We start from the raw sequence: 14163 nt of genomic DNA, 5'->3' as shown, positions 1-14163 counted from the left end.
TATTTTAAGTTGTATTGTTGGTCTGTCAGCTATTGTTCTTGATGATCAGACTATTATATACATGATGTAATCTCTCTTACGTGTTTTTTTTTTGCGGAAGGTGGGTGGAGGGGGGGGAGTCTACTGATTGCTAATGCTCTTGTATTATCTTGTATTTTTTAAATCGATGGAATTTTACATATATCTGTTTAAAATTATATTCTTCCAGAGTATCCTAACGCTGATACGTTTGGCAAAAGCCAGCGATTCTCATGTAGCGACCTGCACAGTGACGTTGCCGACAGAGTCAACTGCGAAGGATTCCTGTTTTGTTACGGGGGACTTTACGGGTGCTCTTGCGGATGTGGTTGGTGGGGGCCAAACTGCGATAACGGTAAGTGTATGACTCGTTAAAAAATCACAAACCAGATTAAAGATCTCTCATAGTATAGGCCTATATATGTACGAATGGTGGAAACATTTCCCAACCAAGTTACAACCCAACGGAAGAAACTGCGGGATTACAGGGGACACAAAACCAACCACCGTCTTCGGCTTATATGGTAGAGATATTTGTAATATATAGTGATGTTTAATAGTTTAATAGTGATGGCATTGAAAACCAGTGCCATCAATTTAGTCATGTTAAGTGTTTCAATATTTAAGAATCAGCATTTGCAAGACCCATCTCTATTACTGTAAATAGACATTGTAAAAAAAAGAAAACTAACTCAATCAATCAATCAATACAAAATAATCAACATTCCAAAAAAGAATTGAAGCAAAAGTGGCTCGATGATGTCGCATTTAGACTTGATCAATTTTTCATGCCTTGCGGTGAGAAGAAGTATTCAAGTCTGTGATATCTCTAGAATTAAACAAGATTTGTCTCAGTTGTGTGGGGAAGAGTAGTTCATGACAGTCATCTCTATCACAAATATAATGTCATATTTTTAATATTTTCCGCTCCTTTAGCAATGACATGTATGTGTAATTTCACCACCCACAAGTTGGTGTGATCTTGGATACTGCAGGTTACCCATGATATTTTTCTGTTATACCCCTTCCACATAATATCTTTCTTGTAGTGGTATCACCAGATTGTGTTAACAAATTCAACATAAATAAACAGTCAATTTTTTTCTCGTAAGATGAAACTTGCTTTATAAGATATAAAATTTCGTGATTAGCATAACTATGACGATTCACAATTATGTACCCTTACACCCCCCCCCCTCCTCCCCAAAGAAACACGCTCTTTCGGTTCGCCAAAATTTGGGGCACTCCGTGTTGACACCAATTTTAAAGTTAAAGGCAGAGAAAAACATTAACATAGCTAAAATTTAATATAATATTTGAAATGTGAGCTGCAGATCTCACTTCTAAAGAATCGTTGCATGAGCAAGTAAAAGGGTGTAGCCAACGGACGACAGTAACTTGCCGGTACCGGTGAGGGTTTGGAAGGGGTTCTATGGGATGGAGTATTCAAAGCACTTTCTTTTGAGAAGAATTGAAGAATATATATTCCTGTCACTTGCATATTTTAGCTTTTGACTTGACTTGACTAGCAGACTAATGACTTTGACTTGACTTGACTAGCAGACAAATTACGCTCGACTCTCGACTCTCGACTCTCGGCTCTCGGATCTCGACTCTCGACTCTCGACTCTTGGCTCTTGGCTCTCGTTTCTCGGCTATCGGCTCTCGGCCCTCGGCCCTCGGCTCTCGACTCTCGACTCTCGACTATCGACTCTCGACTCTCGAGACTTGACTCTCGACTCTCGACTCTCGGCCCTCGTCTCTCGGCCCTCGGCCCTCGGCTCTCGACTCTCGACTATCGACTCTCGACTCTCGACTCTCGACTCTTGGCTCTCGGCTCTCGTCTCTAGGCTATCGTCTCTCGTCTCTCGGCGCCTCGGCCCTCGGCTCTCGACTATCGACTATCGACTCTCGACTCTCGAGACTTGACTCTCGTCTCTAGGCTCTCGTCTCTCGACTCTCGACTATCGACTATCGACTCTCGACTATCGACTCTCGACTCTCGACTCTCGACTCTTGGCTCTTGGCTCTCGTTTCTCGGCTATCGGCTCTCGGCCCTCGGCCCTCGGCTCTCGACTCTCGACTCTCGGCTCGAGACTATCGACTCTCGGCTCGAGACTATCGACTCTCGGCTCGAGACTATCGACTTTCGTGACTTGACTTGAGCACTCTCGACTCTTGGCTCTCGGCTCTCGTCTCTCGACTCGCGACTCTCGACTTGAGTACTCTCGACTCTCGGCTCCCGACTCCCGAGATTTGACTTGAATAGAAATGACTTAACTTGAATGAATGGACTTGACAATAAAATCACTTGATTACCACACTGGGCTAGAAAGTGTAGTAGGCATAGATGAGGGGAGGGCGGTGAGGGCGGGGGGGGGGGGTGCATTACAGAGGTCGGCAGCCTCACTCATAGATACAGCGAATTTCGGGACAACGTCTAACACTAAGGTCAGAAGGTCATCTCCGATCTTATATATATTAATGATACGAATTAGATGGCTGGCCTTATGTTCAACTTACATGTCGAATGTTTCTTTTTGCAGCATGTAGCGCTGGATACTACGGGGCTGATTGCAGTCAAGAATGCGCATGCGCAGATGAAGTGTGTGATCGTTTTACTGGATGTCCATAACAGAAGCGACTGAAATCTTTAGTCTATTGCTTTCCACCTAAAATGTAACGTCATCGTCTTCTTCAATAAGTATAATTATTTGTTTACCATTAATTGCGAAACAGAGAAGAGGTTTCTGTTTTCATTATTTACCCAGAACATTTGTTTTGTTAATTTAATTTGTTTTACTTTTGATTTGGTTGTTGTTTCAATTTCATTTAAAGTTTGATTTAAAGTTGATTTAAATTTAAATTTTTAGCTTTTTTTAACGGTTTCATAATTCCACTAACGGATTTAATTTTAATAAACGGTTTCATGATTTCAATAAACGCTTTCATAACTCTCAAAGAACAAATTTCATAGTTTCAACCGCTTATTCGCAGTGATCTTTTAGCTGGCATTCGCCTGTAACTTCAATGTAAAAAGGACTGGTTAAATCTCTCTTAACAAAATCTGAAAATCTGTTGAACTGTTGACAAGTTTGGTACGAAATCAAGCAATCAACAACCGGAAAAAATTAAAAATTAAAAAAGGCAAAAGATAAGGGAAGTAACCCGATTGTTTCTCCTTTCCTAGTTAAGTTTCGCGACATGTACAATGTAAATAAAATGTGACTGGATATATACTCCCTTACCACTCTCGCAATTGACGACATGACGCCCGCGCAATTGGAGTTTTGAAAACGGTTTTATTTTAATCCTGCTTTTTCCTTTTTTTAATTAGTGCCATATCGCCGACAAAAAGAATATTTTGTTATGGTTTACTTCTGAACGCCATGTTGAATAATTTATAAAAGCCTGGTATTATCATTATTACAATGTCTGTAATACGTAATTATTAGTGTTGAATATTCATTATGTCTTACGGTTGTTAGCAAAACGTCTGTACTACGTAATATGTATGTAATGAATATTCATTATATCTTACGGTTGTTAGCAACAATGTCTGTAGTACGTTATATGTATGTGTTGAATATTCATTATATCTTACGGCTGTTAGCAACAATGTCTGTACTACGTGATATGTATGTGTTGAATTTTCATTATAGCTTACGGTTGTTAGCAACAATGTCTGTACTACGTAATATGTATGTGTTGAATATTCATTATAGCTTACGGTTGTTAGCTATGAATCCGCACGGCCTGTTGGTTTAGCACAGAAGAGTCTTTGTTTACATAACTATTTGAAATACTTAACGTGCTAGCATTATATTGCCACGTTATATTTGGAGTAAGTGATCGTCACCTGTTTACTAACTTTGTTCGAGAGAGTTTGTGTGTTTGGAGAACTTGTGGGCTCACACTGTCCAGACACTATAGTTCGTAGGTCTCCCTTATCCAGAACTGTAAGTGATTATTTTCAATATTATTTATAAGTCAGTGATTAAAAGAAGGAACATACCTAACCACTTTCCTGTGTGATAGGCAATCCTGGATTTGTTTAGAACAATAAGACATTATTCAGCGACGCAACAGTAACGTCCAAAAAAATTGGCACCGCCCAATCTAAATTTGACGTTTTTGTTATCGAAGTTACGTTCAGTCACAACGCCGACCCCATGTATGCGCTCAGCGACACTCACTACTTACCGCTATAAACACCAACAAAGCTAATCAATAACTCAATGATATCGGTATATCGCAAACATCGCTCGAACCCCGGTTTTGTATCACAGTGGTATCGATTTTTAAGTATATAACATCATTACAGACAATCAATCTATCAATTAAGCTTAGGGGAGTACTGATCATTAATATATATATATATATATATATATATATATATATATATATATATATATATATATATATATATATATACATATATATATATATATATATATAAATGAAAATATTTATATATATAATAATAATAATAATAATTATTATTATTATTAGTATTATTTAGAATTAAATGAAGCAGTCAATAACAACAAAAAGGACAGATTGAAACATTATTGAAGGTTTTTTGCTATACTTTGATTTAATTTGAATTTTCACATTACACAAAAATACATAGTTATAAGTTCCACTTTTTCCTATTAAAAATAAAATAATTATCAGTTTTATATAGAAATATAGATTTGTTGGCTTTATATGCATCGATATTTTCATAGTTTTTTTTAAAAAAAATTGAAAATTACTCCAACTTTGCTACATTTGACTTTAGGAGAGGACTGAACAAAATATGTTTTCATACGACCTTATATACTATTGGCCTTTAAAGCTGAATTTTAAGGCATGAGTCGCAATCCATTGGTAAAACACTTGCCCCCCCCCCCCACCTATTATAGGAAAGAAAAATTACATCGAAATTGAATATGTTACTTGTGGTGCATCAAAGTCGAACTATGAAGGACGGCGTCATTGCATTCACCTCTGAGATATTCAAATAAAACCTAGACTTTGTGGGACACAAAGTTTTTCTTGGTTAATTCGTTGTGTGTGAGCGGTTGTATACAGCTATATACGTAGAGAACCGGAAGTTGGTATTTTAACAGCAGCTTCCGGTATAGACGTCATTGGTTGTTTTCAATAATAGCGACCATGGCAAGCTTTATCAGAGGCAAACATTTAATCACGCACCTCAAGGCTTTATTATGCTGCAAATTGAAAATTTGGAAAATCAGTCCCTGAACATCAAAGCAGTGATATAGTCCGATGCTAATTCTAACTCAAAAAACACTCGCGCCATTCTATCTTATAGATTGAACATTTTATCATATACTGTTTTTTTTTTTTTTTTTTTTGTTGCTACACGCCAAATGGATGATGGCTTTCTAATTCAGCTAGAAATTACTTTTTGTTGTTGTTGGCTTGACTAGAAATATTTCATCAATATGACATAATTTTCTATACTCCCAATAGACAATTGACTTGTCCATTAAAGCATTCTCTTCTATATAAGGTTCCATGATTATTACTTTGTTTTACGATATTTACAGATATAATCTCATAATTGTGTACGTTCTTGATTCTCTAACTCCGGTTCAGGCTTAGGCGAAGGAACGTGACAGCGCTCTTGTGTCACAAAAACAGAAAAAAAATCCTACAGATTTCTGTTCACATAAAACAAAAATTATATTCTTAATAAAATGGTGATTGCAATTCTTTTTTTTCTTTTTCTTTGAATACTGAAATAAGTTGAGAAGATACTTAAGATTAAGATTGTTATACAATAGACCTATAATTATGTTAATAACATCCATGCATGCAGCTACATAATAAACTGATATTTTGCAAATTATTTACGAAGAATGTCATATTCGTCTTTGTAGTTTCATCTTCGGAAAAAGTGTAGGTTGGGAAGGTATGGGAGGTTAAGGTTGTAGAACACGGTAGAGTGGCGGAGGGGGGGGTGGGGGTGGGGGTTGTGGAAATGTTTACATGATGGGTTTACAAGCTGAGTGAATATCCAGGCCAAACTGGTTCCTCAGACGACAAATGGTGCTATGTTTGCAAATTTGACACAATGTTGGAGAATTTTCAACTGTTGAAATTGCACTGCACTGGCCACTATAGGGTACTGTGTGTTGATCCCTCTGATTTTTTTTCTGAGTGGCTTAAGTCCCCCCCCCCCCTCCGCTAGAAATTTACGTAGTTGCACCCCTGTCGAGACATTTTTCAAGTATAAAAGTGTAGGTTGGGAAGGTATGGGAGAGGGTAGTTAAGGTTGTAGAACACGGTAGAGGGGTCGGAGGGGTGGGGGAGTTGGAGGGGGGAGTGGCGGAACTGTTTACATGATGGGTTTACCAGCTGATTGAATACCCAGGCCAAACTGGTTCCTCAGATGACAAATGGTTACAATTTGTTGGGTACTGTTTGTTGATCCCTGTGTTTTTTTTTCTGGATGGCTAAAGCCCCCCCCCCCCCCTCCGCTAGAAGTATAAGTGGTTTCACCCCTGTCGAGACATTTTTCAAATATGAAAGAGAAATAATGTTCAGATGGCAGTTTCTACAATGTTCAAAAGTGGTTAAGCTTTTGTTGTCTTTATATCAAGTAAACTGGTTCAGCACCAATAGCCTTTAACTTTCAAGAAGAAGAAAACACTGCGACATTCATTTTAAGTACTACTTTATCACTGGTAAAATTGAGTCAGCTGTTGATTGTATTATACGGTTACATTTTAGAGCATGCGCACATTCTTATTTTGGCGGCTCTTTATATTAATTACTCTATCTAGAATTGTATCTACTGCTACGGTGGTGCTGAAGGGACAGACGTTGTGTAGACTTACTGTGTGAGCGTAATACGACATCTGGAAAATTTAACAATCTCGGTCATGTTAGTTTTACTTGACAAGTCACAAAATATCATGGTTTGGGGCGAGTTGTCAAAATTTTAACTTTAGGTCAGCAAATCGACGGCTTGACTTTATTGATGTGCACGTTAGACAACAGTGGGATATCCAGTCACACCCTAAATTGAACAGAGGGCGCTACCATATCGGTCCATTCTAGTTCCGCGAAATTTGACAAGCTGCGATCTCTGAAATCACTGAAAATTACTTTGGGGAATCTCTGACATATATATACTTTTGGATAAAGAACCTGCACATTCTCTAGTTCACGCATAGTGTGACAAAACTAACATACGGGTTTTGACCACCCATAACTAGCACTTTTTAGTAACGAAATGTCGCCAACAGTTAGTAACACCAATCAACCAATCAGAAAGCTTCTTTGGGGACATTTTCAATTACGACCGCTAACTTGAGTTATACCTTTGAGCACCTTATTCTGGTAATAATGCAAGTGTTTAAGTCCCCCACCCCCTTTTATTTAAAAAAAAGCTTCTATTCTGTGATTATTACTTGTCTATCTACCCTTACCAATGTATTAATATTGAATAGTCTGTTTTCTAGTTTAAAAAATTGTTTTGCTAACCTGCAGGAGCCGATCAGCCCCCCCCCCCTCACCCACCCCTCTGACACCATTCATTCGTACTATTTGAAGACGTGATCTTATTTAACATGCTTTCATAACTATAATATAAAGCGCTTTGAATGTTTATTTTTTATATGTTTTGTTATATATAAGATCCCTTAAATCACGCGCGATATGACCAGACGGCACTGTTAGGAACGATATTACAGCGCGCTCTGCAGAATCGCTGAAGATCTCCAATTAGACAGAACTATGCAAAATGGTTGCGATGTCATGTAATTATTACTAAGTATGCAATTCGTATGTAACTTCAGGACCACCGTAAATTGCGAGAAAAGCATTGAGAACTCCAAAAAATGGCAGTGACAACTTTTAAAAGTATGTACAGATAAGGAGTTAATGGTGCCCCGAGACCCCATAAGTCTTGAATTCGACATACGTGGAATAACTTGAAATATGTCAGTTTCTTGTTCTCTCAATTTTATTCAACAGATATTCATATATTCCAAAATTATAATACTAGAATTTAAAATGAGCCAATGAGAACACGAAAAACTGTCCCTGATTTGTTTGGAAATCGTCACGTGTCAATTTCTCGACACATGTGACGATTTTGTCGACTGGGAGCACGAGAAAGTGACATAATGCTAATTTAAATTTGTCTTATGTCGATTTCAGGACTTATGGCACATTTGGCGCACCATAGAGGTTGCATTAAAGTACATGTATTTACAATACTGTTACTTCATCGGCTGTGTTGACTACTTCATTGGAATATGCCACATCTCCGTTGCTTTTCTTTTCATCATCATAAGATTTTATCTCATCATAAGTTGGTGGTTCCTAAAAAAAAAATTAAAAAAAAAGTTCAAAAATGATAACTTTAATCATGATAACTTAATGAAAGCACTATTGAGGATATTCTTTGTCTGTTCTTTGTTTCAATCATTTCTGTCCAAACTGGACAACTCCCCTTTCGATATCTGCGTAGTTTATATAATATTCGCATCGATTCTAGTGAGTAGAATAGGCTATTAGGTTAGACACATCTGGCATAGATAAGTGTAGGAAGCCGCGAACTGACTTTCATATTAACGGTGTGCAAAACGTTTGGATTTTGTCTTGACCAATTAGAAAGGTTATCAGGTTAAGTATTAATGAAACAATATATAGGTTTTGTGTTTTGTTTCTATTCTACATTTCAATTACAACATGAACGAGTATACAGGAAAGAAGGAGGGAAAGATATGACTTTATGTATACAAAACAAATTGTTTCCAACACCAACCTAATCAGGTTAATATAGGATGAAAGCCAAATTAACAACTAAAATAACGTAGAAAAAGAGATGTCCTCCAAGGTGGAGTCTGGGCAAGCAAGACCCCAAACAAGCTATGAATTTTCCAGTGAAAATAGATTGGAATAAGATTTTTAGGCTTCCTTATACGGCTGTGAATTATGACCCCAAAGTATCATATTTACAATTGCGTTTTCTACATCGTATTTTAGGCATAAATAGCTTGCTTTATAAAATAAAAATGGGCAATTCTCCACTTTGTTTTATGTAAACTTCTTATGTAAGTTTTTTTGCTGATTCTTTTGTATGATGTGTTACGGTATTGTAAATAAATACAGTGGAAAAAAAGAAAAAAAAAAGACCCCAAACAAACTTGATTATCTCTCAAACCTATACAGTTCTATTGCAGATTGTAATCGTATATGAACATGGCGATGTTACGTCAAGTGAGTATTACGAGTTCGTTGGAAAGGGATTGGATACTACTACACGTGATCAGGTTAAGGGTTGGTGAGCGAGCTACTGCACTGTTTTTTTTTGGGGAGGGGGAGGGGGGGGGGTTATTTTGCATGTGATCATGTGATCTTAACCAAAAGTCAATGAAGCGAAGAAATTTATTCTCACCTTCTCGTCATCACTGTCTGGGCTCACCTGTAGGAAAAATGAAAATAAATATCAGAAATGATGTATGATAGTACGGAGGGTTGGGGGGGGGGGGTAGGGGGATGGTTGAAGGATTACGTTAAAACTAAATATTAATACCACCAACACAATAGCTGGTGTGGTGGTGTCGTTACTAACATGTAACATAACTCTACTGGTGTATTCCACTTCTAGTCTAGTTTGATAGTACTTAAATTAGCTTTGACCAATGCCCAGGCGCGTAGCCAAGGGGGGGGGGGGCGATGGGGGCGACCGCCCCCACCCCTTGAGCATTCTTTTGTACGTTTTTAAGCTATCGCTAGTAATTTCAAATAGAAAATGCTTAGAATCAACTTGAAAGGCTTGGGAAGTGCCATTTCCAGCGATCTGGGAGGCATTTTCGGCAAAACTTTTCTTGTACGCTTAGCGCAAACTTATGGTGGCGCTACGCTTAGAGAGTTTCCAATGCCGAATCTACGGCTCTGATAACTTGCCAACAGGTTCGCCCCTCCCTAAGCGCCTGCCAATTCCTCGTATATTCACTAAAAAGAAGTTTTAATAGCCAAATGATTTCTGTAAACATTAGAGGGCCTGACGTATCGAGCTTAGCGGGAATCTTCTTCAGAGGCTGATTGAAACGAAGACAAACTTACAATACATTATGAGACACAGATGGACAGATAGTTTAATTGGACAAATGAACAATGAATAGAACTAAGCATCAATTGTTACATTTGTCCCATTTATCTGTCCGTCTGTCTGGCCTAATTGTTGTCTTAGTTTATTTTATATTCAGTCAGCCTCTGAAGAAGATCCTGCTAGGATCGAAACGTCAAGCCCTCTAACGTTTACTTATTTACCTACACAGGCATTTTGCAGTAAATATTAAGCAGTTTGCTAACAGTTTTTGGCTCTAAGATAAATAACTATTACATGGTTGTTCAAGTTTAACAAATAATGTCATCTTCCACTTCATAATCGCTATATACAGTAACTGAAGAACACTTTTTTTTTATCAAGTGAGAAAAATATATATAGAAATGGAAGCGTTTATTCAGACAGAGTGTATACGTCTTGGGTGTTGAGGTACATGCATGTGTTTTGTGACGTCAGAGAAATCTAAATAAGCTACACCAATTCTATGTAATTGAGACATTTTACTATGTGTTTTATTGAAATAGTGATTTAAAAGGGAGGATAAGATCTCTATATACTTTGTATCCAAATCTTCATCAAGGCAAGATCGGAACAATGCCTACTATTGTTTGCTGTTTATAAACAATGGTTTTATGTTCATTGTTGTAAACAATGGCGCGACTCTAAACAATATAGAAGTAAATTGGAAGTCCGTCTTCCATTGTCAAACCATGGTCTTGTTTTTTTTTTTTTACCTTGAGTTTATCAGCTTGCTCCACCTCAGTAGGGACGCCACAAAGACAGGCGTCTGTAGTCTCTCGGGAGAGACAACAGCAGAAGGCTTCACCCACTGACCTTTGAACCGTTCGATCGGCATCCTTCGGATTTTGGTGACCTGATTAGAAACAATAAGATTCAAGAACTTCATATATATTACTGATTTATTAATATATGAATATCAAATTCATTAAAAAGTATCTAAAGCATTTAATTGATCCCAATATTTGGCATGAATAATCATAAGATGATAACGGCTTAAGAGTATATTTTTAAGGATATCGGCATTTTGGCAAGCTTTTGTGAATTCGGTATATCAGGAATTATTTATATAACTAATTATGTGTCGATATCACTATTTCAATTGATGATATTATTTACTAATATCAGCTAATTGTTTGTTTGTTGATATCTGGAATTCACTGTAAATATGTGCAGTTATTTTGGTGGTGTCATCCAATGAATCGGTGACGTCAGCAAATGAATTGGCCTATCAAGAGGGTTAATAGTAACAAACGACATTTACACATATAGCAAGACAGTGTGCGAAGTTATGGTCACTCTGAAAAGTATAAAGGTCATACCTGTTGCAAAACTTATCAATAGCCCAAATACGATTGTTATAAGCCAGGCGTACAGGCTGTACCAAGAGTAAGACAGGGCATAAAACTTCGCAATCTTTGGTCTGAAGAAAAAAACAAGACAAAAGAAATAGAAAATATCATAGGGTGTATTTTCACAATTATATTCGAATATCTGACTTAATGATAAGCGAGAAAGGGAAACATTAATCAAAGGAGAGAAAGGTGGGTGCAGTGGGGGCGGGGTGGGTTGTTTGCGGAGAAGGGGGGGGGGTTATTTTGAGAGTACACGCTATCAGTATACGTGGCATTTTGGTATTGCATATGATAATACCATGCACATGGATTTCTTGATTTTTACTCCGTAGGTTTGTGAGAAACCTGCTTTAATGTTACCTATACATAATATCAAAATAATAAATTAAATTAAAAAAATAAAAATAATATCAAAATTTACTTACGGATCCTCCTCCGGTGGTCCTGGGGTTGGGTATGTGTAATTAACACACTGACTAACGTCGAGAGGTGGAGGGTTAGAGTCCGGGGGGTAAATCTGTGCCCCTACACCTACCCAGAATGCCAGGGCTAGCGCAAGCAACGTGCCAGCCGCTGCACCCTACGGAGAGAAAAAAAACAGAGATAATGATGACACTCACATAAAATATTTTCTATAGATTTTATCAAATTAGGATAATTCTCTGCAGTTAATTTTAATAGCAGGACTGACCAGAGGGAGTAGATTGGTGGGGTGGAGGGTGGAGGGGGGTGGGTGCCATCGGCCTACAGGCCCTTGGCCTGGAGTCAATATGAAGACCTGGGCAAATGTGGGATAACGAATAATGTATTCTTAGTTTCATAAGATATTTAAGAACAAATACAGTCTTCATACAGGGGGAAGGCAGTGGCAATTAATTTCTATTGTGCCGAGCTGCCTGCCGACGCTCGTGTGGAAGACATGGGCATGCGCAGAAGCACACAATACCCCCTTTGTGTTGTTCAGTTTGTTCTCTAATGTGATTTTATTAGTTCGTGCCTCCATATTACTATATCGCCCAATATGTTATCTCATTTAGCAAACATTATATACAATGTACTGTTAAAAGAGGTATTTTCCCTTAAAGCAATAATTAATGGGCATATGTCATTTACTCGTTTGACTGAAGTTCTGTACATTTCCAAGTACTCAAACCAGCTAAATCTATTTTTAACTATTACCATTTCTCAAATACCAGAGTTCATGAGTTCAGGACACGTCGCAAAGGGGTGAACAAACAAAGCAATTACAATAATATATGGGAGGGGGAAGGGAGCGGGAGGGGGTGAGGGGAGGTGAAAAGATGAATCGTTATATAGGACTAAGAGAGCAACATGAGTTATTTACAAACGCTATCAAAAACAAGTGCACCTGTAGTAAGGCGTCAGTAGTAAGGCGACTATCATGTTGAATATTCATGAATGCATCTGGAATAGTCGATTTCTCTAATGTGGGGATATTCTGAGGACATTTTGTGTGTTTGAGTTCAAGTTGCTCATAAGGAAGCCGTGAGAGAAAAGTAAAGTCCAGGGATACAAACTCAGTAAAACGTACACTAGACAAATTGGGACAATTTCCTAAAAATTCTAAAATATTATTCTATAATTTCCTCCCATATATTATGCCTCTTTTGTCCGGTTAGACACATGATATCCATACTGTTCATACTGTCAGTACGAGTGCTTTAAAGCGCGACATGAAAGTACAGTACAGAATAGTGGTACTCTGCGAAATTGATTACTTTATTTATTTTTCCATTTAACGGTGAGCCAGGCTTCTACGCTTTACTTCTAGTATTCTTTGTCTTGTAGAATACATTTATCGTCCTACTTGCTTTGTGAACTTACCTTTGAGTTTGCACAGGGGAAGAAAATGCCGAGACTGAACAAACCCAATAACGGTCCTCCAACTATACCAAATATTGAAAGAGCAGCCTGTCGAAACATAGATAAAGATGATACGGTTGATAAAACGAGATAAGCGAACCATAAAAACATTGATGAGAGTGAATCACACACACACACCCCTTAGAAGTATCATCATTTCATTGAATGAATTCATCATGGGTTGGATCGAACCTTGCCCTTTTTATGAAAATATATTTATCACATGAATTATTGTTAGTGTTTACATTTATAGATTATGAAGTAGATAATTTTTATCTTGTGAATATTATAAACGCGAATGAGACCCGGGACTATAAGAAATAAGGGCTCGCATTAAAACTGATTAAATAATGTTAGGAAGGACTGATCAGTCATTTGCGTGCGAAACTTTGTTTCCCTCAACCCACTTATTTGACGTTTTATTGGGGATGGGGGGGGGGGGGTGCGGGTATTGAAATGTCATTGAAGTGCAATGGATATTTACGATAGTGTTGGGGAATATTTGTTTAATACATAACATATCATAAATAATTTCTTTCGGGCCTAAATCATGTAGCCTATACCATTCACATTGCATCCATACAGTTAAGTGTTGTTCGAATAAAGGTGCCGATTCGATGATTGTTAAAAATATGTTGAAAATACAAATAACTGTATTCACTCTAGCACGGTCGATATAGACACGATTGTCTAGCGTTCTTATAAAGACACACAAAAACAGGGAAGAGAACTCCTTGTTAGATAAGTTCCCGAATGGCATATTATGTTATTGCCTTTGATGATGATATGTAC

General features: G+C 37.6%; 2 protein-coding genes across 4 annotated transcripts in view; one reads left to right on the top strand and one right to left on the bottom strand.

The window, feature by feature from the left end:
- The window catches only part of LOC139975716 (uncharacterized), a 34672-nt gene extending 28794 nt beyond the window's left edge, over nt 1-5878 (top strand). Inside the window, exons 14-15 of the mRNA XM_071983818.1 lie at nt 209-373; nt 2565-5878. Of these exons, the coding sequence (XP_071839919.1) occupies nt 209-373; nt 2565-2653 (254 nt within the window). The 3' untranslated portion in view covers nt 2654-5878. The remainder of the gene's footprint in view (nt 1-208; nt 374-2564) is intronic.
- The window catches only part of LOC139975718 (sodium-coupled monocarboxylate transporter 1-like), a 32942-nt gene continuing 23831 nt past the window's right edge, over nt 5053-14163 (bottom strand). For all 3 annotated transcript variants that reach the window (XM_071983825.1, XM_071983826.1, XM_071983824.1), the window contains exons 11-16: nt 13333-13419; nt 11913-12067; nt 11455-11555; nt 10849-10988; nt 9440-9466; nt 5053-8361 (exon numbers count right to left, since the gene is read on the bottom strand). In XM_071983825.1, coding sequence (XP_071839926.1) covers nt 8248-8361; nt 9440-9466; nt 10849-10988; nt 11455-11555; nt 11913-12067; nt 13333-13419 — 624 coding nt within the window. In that variant the 3' untranslated portion in view covers nt 5053-8247. The remainder of the gene's footprint in view (nt 8362-9439; nt 9467-10848; nt 10989-11454; nt 11556-11912; nt 12068-13332; nt 13420-14163) is intronic.

This window comes from Apostichopus japonicus, chromosome 11 (genome assembly GCF_037975245.1).
Source record: "Apostichopus japonicus isolate 1M-3 chromosome 11, ASM3797524v1, whole genome shotgun sequence".
Classification (NCBI taxonomy): Eukaryota; Metazoa; Echinodermata; class Holothuroidea; order Aspidochirotida; family Stichopodidae; genus Apostichopus; species Apostichopus japonicus.
Note: the sequence above shows the minus strand (reverse complement) of the source record. Positions and strands in the feature narration are given on the sequence as shown.